The 18736-nt window shown below is 41.2% G+C and overlaps 1 protein-coding gene and 1 long non-coding RNA gene across 2 annotated transcripts; one reads left to right on the forward strand and one right to left on the reverse strand.

The window, feature by feature from the left end:
- Positions 1 to 526: 526 nt before the first annotated feature.
- Positions 527 to 13930, reverse strand: itgb6 (integrin, beta 6). The gene is made up of 16 exons (XM_066647153.1): positions 13779 to 13930; positions 13405 to 13475; positions 12294 to 12489; positions 10481 to 10727; positions 9830 to 9995; positions 9567 to 9728; positions 9355 to 9450; positions 8819 to 8908; positions 7522 to 7656; positions 7001 to 7266; positions 6628 to 6779; positions 3663 to 3885; positions 3098 to 3189; positions 2370 to 2483; positions 1853 to 2019; positions 527 to 1699 (listed from the first exon to the last, which is right to left on the reverse strand). The coding sequence occupies exons 1-16, from the start codon at positions 13831 to 13833 to the stop codon at positions 1610 to 1612; spliced, it is 2322 nt and encodes a 773-aa protein (XP_066503250.1). The 5' UTR covers positions 13834 to 13930; the 3' UTR covers positions 527 to 1609.
- LOC136671475 (uncharacterized) lies at positions 13884 to 17039 on the forward strand. The gene is made up of 4 exons (XR_010795716.1): positions 13884 to 13991; positions 15605 to 15668; positions 16161 to 16261; positions 16747 to 17039. It is a non-coding gene; the product is annotated as an uncharacterized lncRNA (long non-coding RNA).
- Positions 17040 to 18736: the final 1697 nt, after the last annotated feature.

The raw sequence follows: 18736 nt of genomic DNA on the forward strand, positions 1-18736 counted from the left end.
ACAGATCAATGGGACTGATACAGTGACTTTAATTTGCTAGCTATGTACGCTACACCACATGTCAGCAGCATGTATAGTGTCGATAGTCCATGTTCTTAGCTTGTTTTCAGGAGAAATGGAAGTTCTCTGTGCCAAAGATTAAAGGCGTTATCCTGGCCCTTATCAGCAAAAGCTGCAAAAGCCATCATTCGTGATTATATGGAGGATGAATCGGCATGGGTAATTTGTATTTGTGAAAAGCTACAATTGACACAGAGGTGCAGGTTATGATTATACAGAGAAGTCCATTGTTATTTCAGCTTGACACTGCCAGCCTATTTTGCAATGATACTAAAGTTATTCATGTTAGCAGTATGATTAGGCAAATTTGCCAGATATATTGATTACTGTAAGCCTGCGAAGGACTGGCGCCCCCTCCAGGGTGTGTTCCCGCCTTGCCTAGAATTTACAGACAATAAATGAATGAATATTGATGATTGAACTGCTAATTTCTTGAAAAAAATGTAAGACACATGCTTGATCCAGCAAAAACTTTATTCAGTGTTATAAAATTTATTAAAACACAAAACTCAAGGCTCAGCCTCATTGAGTTCATATATCCACAAAATTACATCACTCAATATAAAAACACATTGAACTACATTAAAACTGAAGCCACTTTTACGTCCAGTGTTTCTCAGTCTTTCAGCGATTACAGTAGCTTGTTTTACTCACAGTCCTCCCTGATTAGATTTATGATACAATGAGCTGTAAATGCTGTAATAGATTTCAAAAGAACTGAACCATAAAACATTGAAACAGTCCAAATGAGTTTAAAGACCTGTGACCTTGAAATTGCTCATCTCAGAATGAAGAAACTCCAAGCGGTAACAGCACTTTTTAAGAAAAAACAAAAACTAACTGCTACAATCAGGAAGCTACAATTTGACTTTAGGCCAGACAACAATTATTTAATAAAAACACAATTCTCTAAAAACAATGCATGTGTTTACCCTGTCTACTTCAGTGTTCTGACTATTTTTCGTTTGCAGGACCTATGGTCAAATGTGAAAGATCATTAAAGGTGTGTGAATTAAAGATCCAAGGTCTCTTATTGGACATTAACAACATAGACTCATTTCAATGCAGCAGTAAAAATGAGTTGGAATTAATTATAAACTTGTTAAAGGCCAGCTCTGTTGAATGAATATTACAACAGATTAACATTAAGATTTCCAAATAATACAATATAATGCGCACTAATCACATTTATATTTAAGGCATAAAATCAGACACTCATCCAGAGCAAGCTACAAAAGTCCACTCTGCCTATGTTGTTTCTATCTGTATTTATGCAGGGTGCCAATAATTCTGCTGCCAGTTCTGGGTCTGACTGCACGGGAAATAGTTTGAAATGTTTAGCAGCACATCAATTTATATAAGATTTCCCAATGCATTTTTTCCAAGATGTAAACATTACTGAAAAATATTACTACCATTGAAAAAGACAAAAAAAAAAAATAATAAAATGTGTACACAAACATGTCTTTCTCTCTCACACACACATACACATACACACACTCCATGAACAGTAGTCTACATTCTGTACATCGGATTAATTTGATTGTTTTCAACTTATATCAACTTTCCGACGACCTGTATTCTTATACGCCACATTCTTAAATGTTGATGTCGAACTCCTGAAAAGAGGGTTTGTGCCCTGTAAAGAAAAATACGCCACACGACATATTGCTTAGAAATTAAAAAAACACAACAGCGTGGATAAACAAATACACATGGCCTGTTATGTGTTTATTACATGGTATCTATTCGTATTCTGAAACTCCCAAGGAGAAAAAGAAAAAGTACTTACTGTCTGCCATTTTGCTTTAGCTCTTTCTGCTTCAAACTTGGCAACCTCTTTTCGGTCATGAACAGAAACTAGGAACTTCCAGCCGAACAAGAGTGTGATGCCAATAGTGAATACAGACATACAAACACCCACAGCAATCATCGCAATTTTGGGGGGCCTAGGGCAGTCTGCAAGGCAATCACACACCGAAGAATAGCCCAATTATAAGTCTGTTGCATACGTTATTGGCAATCAGATCACTTTCATACAGTTGTTAACCACTTTAAACAAAATGTAAATAAAATGTATGCAGTTACGCAAGCAGGAAAGGTAAGTGCTAAGTAACAGGAGATGGTAATAAGGTAGGGGTTGTTATACTAGGGTTACTGGAGTTATGGAAATATGGAAATATAAGTAAGAAGAAGTCCAAGACAGGTGGTCCTGCTAACCGTCACTGGACCAGTTAGTCACCCTCTCTTTCATATTCGACTACACCACTGGATAAATAGTAGTAGGTAAATAGTGTATAGGCTCTTACCATGCTGGGGTATGTAAACAGTGTTGCCCTTATCACTGGCCAATAAAGCAAATGAGATCATACACTCATTCTCACTCTGGAGAGTACAGAATACCGCAGCACTTTCTTCAAAATCTGACAAAAAAAAAAGAGAAAGCTTCAGTGTGTAAGTCTGTTTGTATCTGTGAGCAAACTATGCACAGCAGTCTACAGACTCCATTAATTGAAACTGAAAACTATAGTCTTCACAAGCATGTGAACCATATACCTGGGATGTTAGACCATTCAAAATGGAACAATCAACCTTTTTTTTCCAAGAAAGAAGATACAGGTCTCTTTTGTCAGACTTTCAGTGATGTCCTCATCAAAAGCTGACACTGTTTGGTGTTTATCCATTTTATCTCTCAGTCTGGGGCTAAAGGCACCGTCTAAAATACATCTCATTGTCTTCACAGGACTAGGCCTCCTATAATGTCTTTTTACTTGCCAAGAGATATCAGGGTCTCGTACCCAATGAAGCTCAACCATAGCCTTGTCTGTATATGAAGTGGCAAGTACATCTTTGTTAAGCCCCAAAAGACTCATCCTCTCTCTCTCTTGCTCTCTCTCTTTCTCGCTCTTTCTCTCTCTTGCTCTCTCTCTCTCTCTCTCCCCTTCTCTCCCTCTCTCTCTCTCTCTGTGTGTGTGTGTGTGTGTGAAAGAAGTTTATAAGTACACAGACACAGGACACAAAAGCCATATACACTGACCTGTAGAGTTGCTGACAGTGGTATGAATCGTGTTACACTTATGAAAACACTCTTCTGAGACATCGGTTTTCAGATAACACTCCACACAAGACCTGTGGGACACAACCACACACACAAAACACATACATGAACCATGTCTGGTCCTCAGAGGATTCATCCTTAGAGAAAGCTGGTTTTATTTTCGATGTAAGTAGAAACGTCTGGACACTTTTCTGGGTCCTTTTTCCCATTCTTCCTTCCCCTATCTCTTCATCAAGGTGTTGAATGGCAGACACAGTGACAGGGCCTTTAGAAGTGGGGAATGAGATACTGAAAACCTGTGACATGCTCTCCCCTGGCTTTATATGTGGAAATGACCTGGGCAACTAAAACATACAAACACTTACACACCTGCTGCTTGGCTTTATACGATGTCAGGATAATAGACATTGTACTGATGGCACTATTGGATTATATCTGTCTAACTATAGGTAATAGACATTTTCTAAGCCCTAAAAGAAATGGGTTTTCCTTTTAAGTTCAAGAAAATGTATATGGATTGTGTGAAAGGGTGGGGTGTATGTACCTGCTTCTGCTACAAATATCACCACAGGTTGGGCACTTTTCGCATTTATCCCCTGAAGCTCCAGGACTGGAACATTCACACTTCCCACACACACATTTTCCACGTCCACTGCAGATAGACCCATCCGCAGATTGACACGCCTTTGTGCTGGTGCTGCAGTTGCAATACTCGCCCATCCAGCCATTGTGACACAAACACTCGCCACAGTCACATTCTCCATGACCTGACCACATAGACACAAAACACACATTTACATGTTCGCATGTTGCTTTTATACTGCACAGAGATGAGTGAAATATACCATGCCAGCTAGTCACACAGACCTCTATGCTCACAGAATAGTTTACTGTAGCTATGAATGTAACAATAAAGTAGGAATGATAGTAATATAATGAACGCCATTTATTTAGTTGTGTCAGTTCTGCGACGTTCTGTAAGGCACTTCTTCTATCTATCTATCGTTACACTTATATAGCGCATTTCTAGACACCCAACGACGCTTTACAATCAACGCTGCTCAGAACGCTCAATCCACACACACACTGGCAAGAAGCGGCGGCCAAACGCGCACAGCGTACTCTGGACCAGGAACGACCGTCCACCTGGAGGACTGCATCGGGCACTAGGATTTCACCCAGGACCAATCCATATCTGGGCTCACACACATTCACTCACACATACAGACTTTCATTCACACTCATTCATCAGGACATTTTATTAGAGAAGCCAATTCACCTACCCTCCATGTTTTTGGACTGTGGGAGGAGCCCCCGGAGGAAACCCACGCAGACACAGGGTGAACATGGGAACTCCACCCAGATGGGACTTGAACCCAAGAGCCCAGCGCTGAGAGGTGAACGTGCTCACCACTAGCCACCGTGCCGCCCAAGAGGCTCTTCTAGAGGCACAGTACCCTTTAACAATCATTTCAACTCAGTAATAAGGTTTGTAATGAGCTGCTATGTTTATTAGCTCATGTAGTAGACAAAACAACAAAAACACTAAAGCAGAACACAATTAGGAAATCCCTGCTTTCCCAAAACAGAGTCAGCTTAAATACCTTCACGACAGCATCTTCTCAATGACTCATTCACACCTGTGTTTCCCCAGGGCTAAGTCACTCAAACTCAGGCCTCCAGTAAGTCATCACAAAAAAAAAACACTGATTGAACCAGCTGTTACTGGGGTTTACATTTGTGCTTTGCCGTTGAAAGTGGTAGCTGCAAAGTGGTTAAAGCACCAGGTTTCAAGTTATTAGAGGAGGCTGAAGGTGAAACCCAAACAAATACCAACTTCTCCCTTCCGTGCAGCATCTGGGTGGGTGGTAGGTGTGAAAATGCTAGAAGGAATGTGTTATTTTATACTGTTTAATAACATTGTTTCCTAGCTGATTAAGATATCTTAGTTCTGTGTATTTACTACTCATTCAGCAAACGTTTTTTAAATGTGTTACTTGTAAAACCATGGAAAGACACTTACAGTGGAGACACAAGAGCGTAAATGAACTTTTAAACAGATACAGTGCTGTGAAACTCCTACACTAACAATTATAATAATACTAATGACCTTACTTCCTGTTTTTACTGCAGTTAATCTGCATTTTTTGTTCCACTCTTATTTATACATTAACAATTTTTGTTCTTATGATCAGATTTTAATTAATTTTATAAATATTAACCCTTTATTTTTGCCTTATCCTTGGTTTTACTTTCTTATTTAAATAGCATTTGTTCTCTTTTACGATATATTTTTACGATTTTTTTCGTCAATTTGTTGACATTATTTCTTTTACATTTTAAAGTTCTCACATTAAAATTAATTGTTTTTTTTTTCAATCCCTTTTGTAATTGTAATGTTTGGCTACATTGTAAATGAGGGTCTCCCTCACCCTGTACTTTCGAGTGAAATTAAATCGATTGATTGCTTAATAAACCTAGCAAAGACAAGACTGCTCTAGAAATGTGGCTGTGAAGCTGTGTTTGTTGAGCAAGTTTAGTGAAGAAAACACATCTGTGCAATCTGCTCACAACACTCAGGCTGAATAACTGGTAAAAGTGAGTAACTGTCTTTTCAGTTCATCTGAAAGGCTGATGAAACCTGTTATGTAACCCATATTTTTGACCATGTACTAACATAAAGAATTTTTTAAAACTGTGACTTAAAATTCGCATGAGGTTCAGAAATCCAGTGTCATTTCTCATTAGTGTAAACTGATACTGATCAGAGTTGCACTGTAAAAAAATGCTGTAAATTTACAGTGAGTCTGCTACAGTATTTCCTGTAAATCACAGTATTTACAGTAAATTATTGCATTATTCAATTACAGTAATATGCTGTAAATTTGAAATACAGTAGTGTTCCTGTAAAAATACGGTAAATGGCTGGGAACTCTGCTGCCACTATTTTACTGTAAATCACAGTTTTTACAGTAAATTATTCTATTATTCAATTACAGTAATATGCTGTAAATTTGAAATACAGTAGTGTTCCTGTAAAAATACGGTAAATGGCTGGGAACTCTGCTGCCACTATTTTACTGTAAATCACAGTTTTTACAGTAAATTATTCTATTATTCAATTACAGTAATATGCTGTAAATTTGAAATACAGTAATGTTCCTGTAAAAATACGGTAAATACCTGGGAACTCTGCTGCCAGTATTTTACTGTAAAATTAACAAGAAATTTTGACAGTGTGCTCAATACACTCATAGCTTCTTCTTTCTTAGTACAATTCACTCGCAATCAGTTTCTATCACTTTGCTTACAACCGTACACCCTCCTTAACACATTAATTGTGTGGGTGTTTAGTCACAATGTCGCATAATGACCAGGATGTTATTGTTTCATTAACCTTCTACGAAGGGAGAGATCCAATATCCTCCTCCCCATAGTTAGCAATGTCTGTGTTTGCTGTGAAATCGAACTCCCCTTTCCATCTATCTAGCACTGCTGTAGTAACTTACCTCCACACAGCTTTCCTCTGAATCTGAGGCAAGAGAAATTGTCACACTCGCAGTATTTTCCATAAATGCGCCCAAAACTGGACTGATGACACACACACTGCCCACAAAAACACTCGCCCTCCCCACTGCACATCTCCGCTCCTTCCTCCGCCCTGTAACAGATCACACATACCCACAGAACAGATCAGACAACCATTAAGCAAATGTACGTAATAGAAACATAGGAAATATTCCGCTAGTCACCCCTAAAACTCTAAATAGGCTATAATAGTGTTCAACTACTATAAAGCCACACTTAGTACATACAAAACTATGATGCATACACCTACACACAGTTCCACACATGTGATGGAAAATCTTTCCTGGTTCTCACCTGCAGTCAATTATTTTGTCTTCTATTTCTTCACACTCACACTTGGGTCCCATAAAGCCAGGGTTGCATACACATGAGCCACAGTCCAAAGCCCCTTGTCCATCACTGCAGTATGTGCTATTTAACTCTGCAGTCTGGTGGCAGTCACACTCACACAGCGACTCTAGCTCCACCTCTAGTGTGTCCTGGAAGCCCACTGGCCGCAGGGTGAAATGCCGCGGACCGGTCAGACAACTTCCCAGCTCCACCGTTACGTTAAAGGCCACCTGAGGGACGTATATTTCCCTTCACTTTCACACAAACATCAGTGATAAAAAGTGATGCAGTAATAAACAATAAAAATAATGAACAGTACTCTTCTAAATTTAAAAGTGAGAGCATGGTGCTGCCTTTGAAACACAAATCTATACAATTTAATTTTGTCTTTACAAAGTTATAAACACATTTCACACCACATTATCATTTAGAGAAAACATGGTCATGGAAATATGCATGACATTTAAAAACGACAGAATACTCACCATGTCTCCAACTTTGACATCTGTGCAGCGTTTGAGTCCTTGGTGAACTGTTCCATCCTGACAGAGAGCGGTGAAGGAGATCTGGAGATGTTCAGTGTCACCCAGAACTTCCATTTCAATCTCAGACCTCAGCTCCTGCAAAACAAATATGTCAGAGTCATGATTAGCGCACGTTCTAATGCTCCGGTCCTTTCAGTAGCGTATTCACGCCGGTAAAAGCATGTACAATGCTATTAACCGCTAATAATGAAACGTGTTTTCTATCACGTAGTGGAAATAGTGCAGACAAGGCTGTCTCAATCGGGAAATCTGACTGGCTGTGATGAGCTTACAACGCCAGGTAAACGTCTGACGTACAACACTGCGTCCAGGTAAATGCATTTTTGTAAGGCATGCAGTTACATGATTGATCACAGTGAAATGTGGAATATGTGCTTCTCTCTCTTCCCTTAAAAGGAGAAAAGAGCGAAGGTAATTCCACTCCCTGACTTCTCTCACACAGTTCCTCCGTTTAAAATGCCACAAACAGGAACAGCAGGAAAGATCTTTTCTGTGTCTTTTCCCAGGACTTTCAGAACAAGAACGACTCTTACTCGGACGTTCATGAGACTACAACCCCCAGAGTTCCTCCCCTTTCCTCAGCTTTCAGAGGTCTGTTAACTCCAGGCAAAAACAGTGAAATGGAAAATGAAATGAAAGAATAGCACGCTCTTTGTGGCTCTGACCATTAAACCTTTGCAACATTTAAAACTTCTGACCAAAAGAAGCACTGCTGGACATGTTTAAGCAGATGCACCCTGAAGAGAAGCATGACATATTCCTGCAAAATCACACTTAATAAGAAAGACACACGACTCAGCTAGTGTCTCACTTAGCTCTCATTTTTAAAATAATAACACACCACACACACTCATACGCAGGCACCCCTCAGAGATGTGAGACCTGTGCAGATCAGCTAAGTTCCGGAGGCTTCAGATGAAGCAAGTTATTAGAGAGCGCTGCCAGAGGAAAGAGGGAATGAGTGGGGGATGGAGGAAAAGAGATGGAAAGATCAAATGAGCCAAAGAGGACGAGTGCGGACATGCTCTATGAATACTGGGACGTGAAGCAAAAGAACGACTGAAAAGAGTGATGAGAGAAAAGATCATGTTCACACTCTCTTAAAAAAGCAAACACCTACTTCAGCAGTTGTCGGACAAAAGCTAGGTCTGTATTATTCCCTTTTTAATGTAAAACTCGTTTGACTCGTTTGATTACAGCGAGTATATTCAACCATAACACAATATCCCTACTGTACCTTATATGCGGTCAAGATCAGCTCAAGGATGTTGCGGGAATCATTTTCTAGCACCCCGACTGTGGCACCAGGAATGAGATTTGCATAATTCTGTTCAAAGTAGAAAATAAGAGTGAGCGTAAAACAAAACAAAGTGTGTACAAAAACACTACACAACACAGCATAATGAATAGGGAGTCTCCTAGGAAGCCAAATGCTAGTAATGTTTATACATATTGCTAAGATTTGTTAAGTCCAATAATAGAATCAACAGTGCAGAGTTCAAAGGGGTCACCGTCCACTGAGGTAAAGCCAGAGTGAGTAGAAAGAGCACAGTGATATAAACATTGTTTCATTCCTGGTGCGATAGGAGTCATGTTTGAGCATGCCTTAACTGAACTGAATATGACATACAATCCCACTATCTACCCCGTCTCACTGCTACAAACAAGTATGCATTCTCTAGGGGGTTTCTCAGGTTCCACACACCTACGTACATACCTATTTACATTTCAGTCACTGTGAATCTGAAAAGCCCTGTGTGGGCTTGATCTAACCTCATAGTTCTCTCTCTGAGTGGCTGTCACTGCAAATATGAGGAGGATGTTGTTTTCCACCAGTTTATCTACAAGCTGCCCTAAGGAGGGGTACTCCTAAAAAACAAAATAAGAAATAATGGGTGTTAGATGCTCTGAGTTAATCACGGCGATGTTACACTGAACGCTGATCAGTTCACACTGACAGTTACTGACAGCAGGATTCATATTACCAACTGGTCTGCCATGGAGTACTCATTGTTGCTGTCCAGGTGGCACTGGCCATCATTCGGGATCACGATGCCAGCCATCTTACTGTCCATCCCAAAGTGAGAGTCTGCATCACTCGCAAACACCAACAACCGCATGGAATCGTTCCGCCACCCAATCTTGTCCTAGGGGAGATATTCCAGATGAGTTTCCACAAAAGCAGAGGTTCAGTTTTTTTATATGGAAAGCCGAGACCAAAAAAAGAGTTCCATGAAAATGGCTTCACCCCACACACTGCTGCCTGCATGATTGCATCAAAGCCGCACTCGGGATTGTCGTTGTTGGCCGAGACACGCTGCTTGGATATGATCTCGTTGAACTTTTCTGTGCTGCTGGTCAAGGTGAGGATGTGTCTGAATCCAAATGTGGGCAGACAAACGTAATCTACGCTCCTGGAGAACACAATAAAGACAAAAGAATCAAGAGCCTTCTTTAAAATGGTTATTATTATATTATTAATTGGTTTTAAAACATCCACTTTTCCCTTTAATGAGTTGTGTGATTATATTTCATTTTACCATATGGAATTTTCCAAATTCTTTGACATTAAACCCACTTTATGGTGCTGCGCATAAACAACTGAACCACTCCAGCTTCAGGACGTACTAAAGGCTTTAAATGAAATGCAGGGTATGAACTGCACCTGTTGTCAGAGACAGATTTAGATTGCAGGTTGGCGTGAAATCACAAATGAATGTTTCACCTGCCAGATATTTAGACTCTATTTGGACGACGTGACAAAGCAGCTTTGGAAGACCTTTTTGTTGTGGATTATGAAACACAAACAGGAGCCTTCACATGGCAGTGCTACAGAGAACCAAGCTTTCTCGGCCATAGCCAAACATTTAGGACACAGCTACATTACCGACAGCACTACCTGCAGGGATTGTCCAGCTCCTCCGGAGTGATTTTGATGTAGGGGAGAACTGGCTTCTCCACAAAAGAACCAAACCCCAATCTGAATTTACTGGTGAGATAAGCCATTTCTTTGGAAAGAGTGGAGCCCAGGTGTTTAATCTTCTCCAGATCATCAATCATGGAACCGGAAAGATCCATAAGGTAATACATATCCACTGGATGGTCCTCGGGGTGCATCACTTTTACTTGGAAAGTCACCTGGGTTCCTGGTAGCAGAAGAGCAGAAAAGGCAGCTTTATTAATCAGCGCACAGACACAAAAAGAAATAAAATGAAAGAAAGAGGCAGTCACTTGACTCATCAACCACATAATAAGCCTAAAATACCCTATTACACAGAGCCGACAGGCTTCTAATTCTTTTCTCTCAAGTCTGAGCTTGTTATATTGCATTCTTGAGCAGACAACTATTATAAATCCTCCTACAAATTCTGTACTATACACATGGTCTTATTTTGCAGGGTCCACAAAGAGATGATAATATTGACTTTATTTACAATAAGCCGAAAACTCATTCCTTTCTAATTACCTCATTTACTTCAATAAATTAGTACTGAGTATATAACAAGTCTAATGTCAGTGTGGATCGAACTCTCTGTGCTTTGTAGGTTCCATAAGAGAATAAAAATATTGAAATGATGTTGAAATACAAATATAACACAAAAATTCATTCATTGTTCATAACCGCTTATCCAGTTCAGGGTCACGGTGGGAGGGAATACACCCTGGAGGGGGCCGCCAGTCCTTCACATTGCAACACACACACTCACACATTCACTCACACACTCACACCTACGGACACTTTTGAGTCACCAATCCACCTACCAACGTGTGTTTTTGTACTGTGGGAGGAACCCGGAGCACCCGGAGGAAACCCACACAGACACAGGGAGAACACACCACACTCCTCACAGACAGTCACCCGGAGGAAACCCACGCAGACACAGGGAGAACACACCAACTCCTCACCAACAGTCACCCGGAGGAAACCCACGCGGACACAGGGAGAACACACCACACTCCTGACAGACAGTCACCCGGAGGAAACCCACACGGACACAGGGAGAACACACCAACTCCTCACAGACAGTCACCCGGAGGAATCCCACGCAGACACAGGGAGAACACACCACACTCCTCACAGACAGTCACCGGGAGGAAACCCATGCAGACACAGGGAGAACACACCACACTCCTCACAGACAGTCACCCGGAGGAAACCCACGCAGACACAGGGAGAACACACCACACTCTTCACAGACAGTTACCCAGAGGAAACCCACACGGACACAGGGAGAACACACCTTGAACCACTTTGAACACGCTTCATTTTTGCCTCTAATTATCTTCAATAATATTTGATGACAATAGTTTCTGCAAGATATTTCAATAATAACAGCTTCTAGACCTTAGGAAAATGTTGGAACATAGCTGTGTGGACTTAACTGCATGCGACCACGTGTTGTTAGTGAGCACTCGATAGTGAGAACTGGATCAAAATATCCCAAAGTTGGAGAAGAGTTGTTACAGTAAATGAGCCTCTCAATACGATAAGCACAGGTACGGAACAATACAGTCTTATCACTGACCGTGTTGAGGACATGTGTATTTGAGTGTCCCTTTTTAATGAGAATGCTTTTCAGTGGAGATGACACAAACTGAGTGTATGCAGTTGCCTCTGGCAGTAACGGGTGCACCTAAAAGTATCCGAATTCACAAATTGGGCGTGTCTGAATATTTCTGGACACAGAGGATTAGATCTGTGATGTACCCACCTGGTCTGAGACTGAGCGCTATCCTCTGAGGTGCTATGTGCGAGATGTCGCTCGTCCCTTTTGTGCGCAGCGGCTGGTCCTTGAGCAACTCCACCCGTGTCCTCAGAAACTCCACCGCGTCTCCCGTGCATCCTCGCGTGCGCAGCTCCTCCAGTGTGCCACAGCGTTCACCATCTTCCAATGAACCTGTGAAGTTCTGCAGGCAGGTGGAGAAAGCAAATAAACAAAGGAATGAAGACTTGATGAATGTAACAGAGCCAGAAATCAGTCAAAATATACCATCATCTCTCTGTAAAATGCCATGCGACACGTGATTACATCAACAAGGGCTTGTAGACTTTTCACTGTACAGTCTCATTACGATGGTTATTACTGCTCTTTTTCTTATGTCCTGTTTCACGTCGACGTCAAAGAATCCCTCCAATGAAAATCAATTTCTTTACATTGTTAATTTGTGTGGTACTCTTTATAGTCTATAAAGTGTTTCATGCTCACAGGAAGCAGTCAATGACATGGCTGAACATTTCAGCTTTGAAACAGCAGTGTTCTCTAAGACTTAGATTCCCTAGATTCAGATTACATTCGGTCAGTATGACAATACTGGGTATGTTTGGGGTGGGTGGGTTGGGGATTTGGGTGTAAAATTGGAAATTTAGAAGGAGTAGGGGGGACGCTTTGTGTTGTTCTATAATTTGTTTTGTTTATATTAATTATTCAATAAAAAAAGAAGAAATAAAGTAGGTGGATGTGTTCAGGGTGAAGGACTGAGTGGATATTGAAGGACACAAATAAAACTAGATTTTTCTTAACCTACAATAGCTGACCCAGGAGCATATAAAAGGTTTTCATACAAAGAAAGTTTCATGTATAAGTCTTAAGCTATACATTTAACGTCTGCAGAGGTTCTCCAAATGTTTCCATTAGTTGCCATTTAGACAACTAAATTACGGCTTTGCATGGTGTTGTTTCTACCTCTTTGGCTGTTTGAGCGGAACAAAATTCAACTCCTGCACAAGATTGTTTGTGAACTGAAAAATATATTTTTAAATGTCTAGAGGCTATTACTCTTGCTATATGGACATTTATCTCACATATTTACACGGTCTCTCACCTGCAGCGTGCACCACGCGCACTGCGTCCCCAGTTGCATGCAAGCGTCGCACGTGAGCGCCGAGCACGTCCCTGAAAACAGAGTTTTCATAAAAAGCTCAGGCAGAAAAATGACAGGAAAAGAACAGACAGAAGTGGTTTGTCAATGTGGTTCACCTCAGTCACGAAACAAAGTCTTCACACGACAGTTCAAAAAGGAAGACAAGAAAAAATGATTAATTTTAAAACAATCAAGATTATTGTTAAGATTAACTGAGCTCGGCTTGAGGATGAAGGGCAAAGTGATAAAGAAACGGAAACGGCAAGAAACTCAAGGTAAGGTTTGAACTTGACTGTTTTTTTTAAGTATTTCAACCAAAGACATAAAAATCTTACCTTCGACGGTGCTAAGCCAGTAGTGAAGGAAGAGGCTTATTAAGACAATCCCCATTAGTCCTCAAGGTCGCTGTGTGAGGGAGAAAATATAACCATATTTATGTGGTTTTGTGGAGAGAATTGAGAGCGCGCGAGAGCGAGCGAGCGAGCGTCTGCTCTCACCTGAGAAGATCAAATGAACCTGCCCTGCCTTTTCCACACACTTCCGTACAGGTAAGAGGGAGGAGAGCGGGAAAACGCAACGGAGGGGGCATTTATTATAGTCTTACACTCAATCTGCGTCAGAGAAAGGGGCTAGCATTCACCTAGCGTTGACCTTACCTCAGTAACCGTTATGTGCGGTGTCCGTTGGGCTCCACGAGCTTTACCAACCGTTTAAACACCATTTTGATTAGTTTTCTGCACACAGAATCGTTTGTGACTATTTTATAGCGAATAAAAATGATATTGCTAGTCAGGTTTACTATGACTAGCATTAATAATAAACCGAGGTTGCTTGTTTAAATAACAAAGCTACAGTCCCAGTAAACTGGCTGTTTATTAGAATTATTTTTTTTATTTTGACTCAAAAATAAGTTCTGTGAAGAACCATTTAAAACGAGACAGAATATAATAATTATAGAACATTTTTAAATAGTTCTGATTTGTAAAACTTACCTGCTTTCCTTGTATCTTTGCTTCTGAATGGAATAATCAATCACTTGACTATTTATTCATAGTAAAAGTAAAGCCACTATGAAGATACCTTCTCAGAGATGTCTAGTTTGTTCACAAAAGAAAAATAAGACAACGATATCCTGCAGCAGTTTGTTAAAATGTTTAAATGTTTGTACAAGCCTAATATCTAGTCTACACTGGCCGAAAACCAATGAGGGCATTTGCCTCAGATTCTCACTTCTTCATAGGATTTCAGTTAGAGTGATTTCCATGCATCTTCTCAGTGGCTTTTAAAAAACCATTCAATGTTGTTCCACTTTCAACTGCTCCTGCGAGGGAAAGATTGAACCCCAGACCTACATACTCCAGAGCTGTGTGGAATTGAAATCATCTGCACCCCACTGTGCAACCAATGGAAATCAATGCCTTAAATATCCCACAACTCGGAGACACACAGTAATTATGATATTTAAAAAATCTCCTTTGAGGATTGATGCTTTGGGGATTGTTTTAGCATCACTAAACTCAAATGAACCCTTGGCAATGTGTGAAAAAATGTATCAAACTTCAATTACTTATTCTGGGCAGTTGAAAATTAGAGATTCACTAAATATCCCTACATTTATTGCTAATAATCCTAAGATTACTGCCCATTATCATTTGGCAGTAATATCATTGGCCAAATCAGCTTTGTAGGTGCCTCTTAACCATGTAACTGGTTACTAGTGTTTGTAGAACATAAATCTTTCAAGCTGTCATGCTTTGACCCTTAATGGAGTATTGCATACTTTCAACACTATGAAGGTTAGCTATCTTGCTTTCTTCAAGCCTAATCAGGATACATTCCAATGTGTAAGGATGCAAACAGGTGTGTGTGTGTGTGTGTGTGTGTGAGGGTGTACCACGCCTGCTCAAGCAGCCGTGAGTCAACCTACACGTCTGAGACTATGAACCTCATCGACGAATTATGATAAAGACGTGTTAATATTTAACAAACGAGCTCCCGGGGAATGGGCACGGATCCTTGTTTTCATAATTCAAAAGCATGACAGGAACCTTAATGATTAACATATTGGAGCAAAGAAACACCCGGTTGTAAAGAAGACTGACCAATTGATCCTGGGCATGTTGATAAGGCATCTGTAGACCATTGTTTTCTTATTTCATAGTGTGAAGACTGAGATTGTGAGTTCTTGTGAGCAGAAGTGAGCAAATGTGACAGCCAAGAAAAAAGTGAGTACATGTTTTTCACAACTAAAGATGATATAGGAATTCAGTTTGAGCACCAACATGAGCAGTGAACCTACACGTCTTCTGATTTTATTATGTAATATAGACCAAGGTAAAATAATTGTACGTCCAACCAAAACTGATCTTTGTATCTGTGTGTTTTTCTAAGTACTTATAACTAGCCATGAGCTTCAGATGTGACACAGTGACTTTAGATTGAAATGCCGAAAACACTGGGACTGGACAAGGCAATGCATGTGGCTTAAAAGAGCCTCTCCAACTGCTATTCACTGACCGTCAGTAACTATTAGCTTCCTTCAGAATGTCAGTAGCTATGAGCAATCAAGAACCTGAAGTGCCTGAGTCATGACATGGACTAATAGTGAAACAATGAAGCAACAAATCACTACCTTTCTCTTTGCACTTATTCTAAATATCACAAACATCCCAGTGTTTCACGCTTGTGTATTGTGTTCTTTTTTCACGTACCTCCAGGAACCTCTTCGGTTATCATAGTGTCCACGCCGTTCACGAGATTTCTGACCATGCATCGAAAACACAGAAACTGACACCGGCACGAGAGAAGTAGTGAACGTGTAAGTGTCCATCCAGCAGACAGTATGTGTTGGAGTAACTGTAAACTTGAAGTATCAGAGCAGCTTTATGGAGCATGACGCCTGTTCTTCCCCCCTACTCACAGGCCCGAGCACACAAACACACACACATAACACACACACACGCAGTCTGAATGATGGCAACAACTGCTAAGCTGTGCACACACACTCACACACACACACAGAAGTCAAGCACTCCTTTCATGAGAGTGAGTGAGTGAGTGAGAGAGAGAGAGAGAGAGAGAGAGGGGTTGTCAAGCCCAGTGTATCTACATACATGTAAATGCTCTTGGTACCTGCATGTAGGTTAGTGGTTTAAGTTGTCTGTCACAGAGCGGAAGTGATTCTAATGGAACATAGCTGTCAGGTGCTTTTCTGTTTAATGTCTGGTCTCTCTTTTTAGCACTTGTTTGTGGCTTACTGTGTGGGACTGGTTTCAGTTGTGTGCTGTCTGCTCTCTGTTGAAGGCCTGAACTGATTCTTTTACAAGAAATGATTGACATCATCAGCCAGTACTGATTTACCTGGATAATGGAAAAGTGAAATGAGAGGAGAGGAAGAGGCAGGGGGTGATAGGGAAGAAGAAGAAGCAGAGAGAGAAAGAGGAAAAGTGGAAAGTTTAGAAAGAGCAGGTGAGTGAAGATACAGTGATTAAGTGACACAACACCCACATGCCTAACCACACACACACACACACACACAAAATCACCAGGCGCTTTTTGAAAATAACATGTAAGAAGTTAGTCTAACCACATACTAAACTAAGAACTGGTAGAGGTTTGGGAGATGCATCTATGTGTATATGGTGTCACGTTTTAATAACCTTATCTACAACTGCTAGCACTCAGCCATTGAGGGAGAACTTTGAATGACTAACTCATGTGGTCTTGTGATGTGTGGGTTTAAACGACATTTCGGCTGAAAGGAAAGCTTTTCTGATGCCCCCCCCCCCCCTCCCCTCACCCCACCACTCCAACCGCGCACACAGAAATATATCCCTCATAACCTAACCTTCATACTCCCACAGGGAAATATACCATGTGTCCCTTCAGCTGTGGAGGTTTAGAAAAGGGAGTTGTAGATCTGTAATCAGTGTAGTGTGTGTGATACGTACAGAGGGATAAATCCAAACCTGTTGTAGGTGAAATTTGATAAATAGTTCCTGAAAAATAAAGCCTTGCCTTACCATAAGCCTTACAGTTTTTCAGTGTCTTGAGAACATTGAGAACCACAGTGACGTTCAGTTTGATGTGACATCTTAGTAAAAAAAAACATTTTAATTGTTTGCTTTGCTAAGCATTTTTATATTCTTTTATATTCTGAGCATTTCATTCATTCATTCTTTTTTTCTGTAACCACTAACTTCACGGTTCATCCAGAGCCTTTGTGGAATCACTGAGCACCCTTTTGACTTGGTTTACACTTCAATTAATACATTATGAAGAAATACTGGAAAAATGGGAGAAATTTTTTTTTCAAAAGTGTTCTTAAAATTAAACTTTTAAAAAGATTTAATAAGTAGAAGTTGCACACAGAATTTCATATTTTTATAGCTATCAACACATTAAATATTCATTTATTCATTCATTATCTGTTATCCAGTTCAGGGTCGCGGTGTGTCCAGAGCCTACCTGGAATCATTGGGACACGGAGGGAACACACCACACTCCTCACAGACAGTCACCCGGAGGAAACCCACGCAGTCACAGGGAGAACACACCACACTCCTCACAGACAGTCACCCCGAGGAAACCCACGCAGACACAGGGAGAACACACCACACTCCTCACAGACAGTCACCTGGAGGAAACCCCACACAGACACAGGGAGAACACACCACACTCCTCACAGACAGTCACCCGGAGGAAACCCACGCAGACACAGGGAGAACACACCACACTCCTCACAGACAGTCACCTGGAGGAAACCCATGCAGTCACAGGGAGAACACACCACACTCCTCACAGACAGTCACCTGGAGGAAACCCCACACAGACACAGGGAGAACACACCACACTCCTCACAGACAGTCACCCGGAGGAAACCCACGCAGACACAGGGAGAACACACCACACTCCTCACAGACAGTCACCCGGAGGAAACCCACGCAGACACAGGGAGAACACACCACACTCCTCACAGACAGTCACCCGGAGGAAACCCACACAGACACAGGGAGAACACACCACACTCCTCACAGACAGTCACCCGGAGGAAACCCACGCAGACACAGGGAGAACACACCACACTCCTCACAGACAGTCACCCGGAGGAAACCCACGCAGACACAGAGAGAACACACCACACTCCTCACAGACAGTCACCCGGAGGAAACCCACACAGACACAGGGAGAACACACCACACTCTTCACAGACAGTCACCCGGAGGAAACCCACACAGACACAGGGAGAACATACCACACTCCTCACAGACAGTCACCCGGAGGAAACCCACGC

The sequence above is a fragment of the Hoplias malabaricus genome, chromosome 16, assembly GCF_029633855.1.
Source record: "Hoplias malabaricus isolate fHopMal1 chromosome 16, fHopMal1.hap1, whole genome shotgun sequence".
Lineage (NCBI taxonomy): Eukaryota > Metazoa > Chordata > Actinopteri > Characiformes > Erythrinidae > Hoplias > Hoplias malabaricus.

Bases quoted from the DNA above. Each gene is read 5' to 3' on its own strand.
- itgb6 (XM_066647153.1), bottom strand. From the start codon at position 13,833: ATGGGGATTGTCTTAATAAGCCTCTTCCTTCACTACTGGCTTAGCACC. The intron at 13,476-13,778 runs GTAAGATTTTTA...CTCTGTTTTCAG, and splicing joins CTGGCTTAGCACCGTCGAAG to GGACGTGCTCGGCGCTCACG. The intron at 9,996-10,480 runs GTAGTGCTGTCG...TGTGTTCTCCAG, and splicing joins GAGCTGGACAATCCCTGCAG to GAGCGTAGATTACGTTTGTC.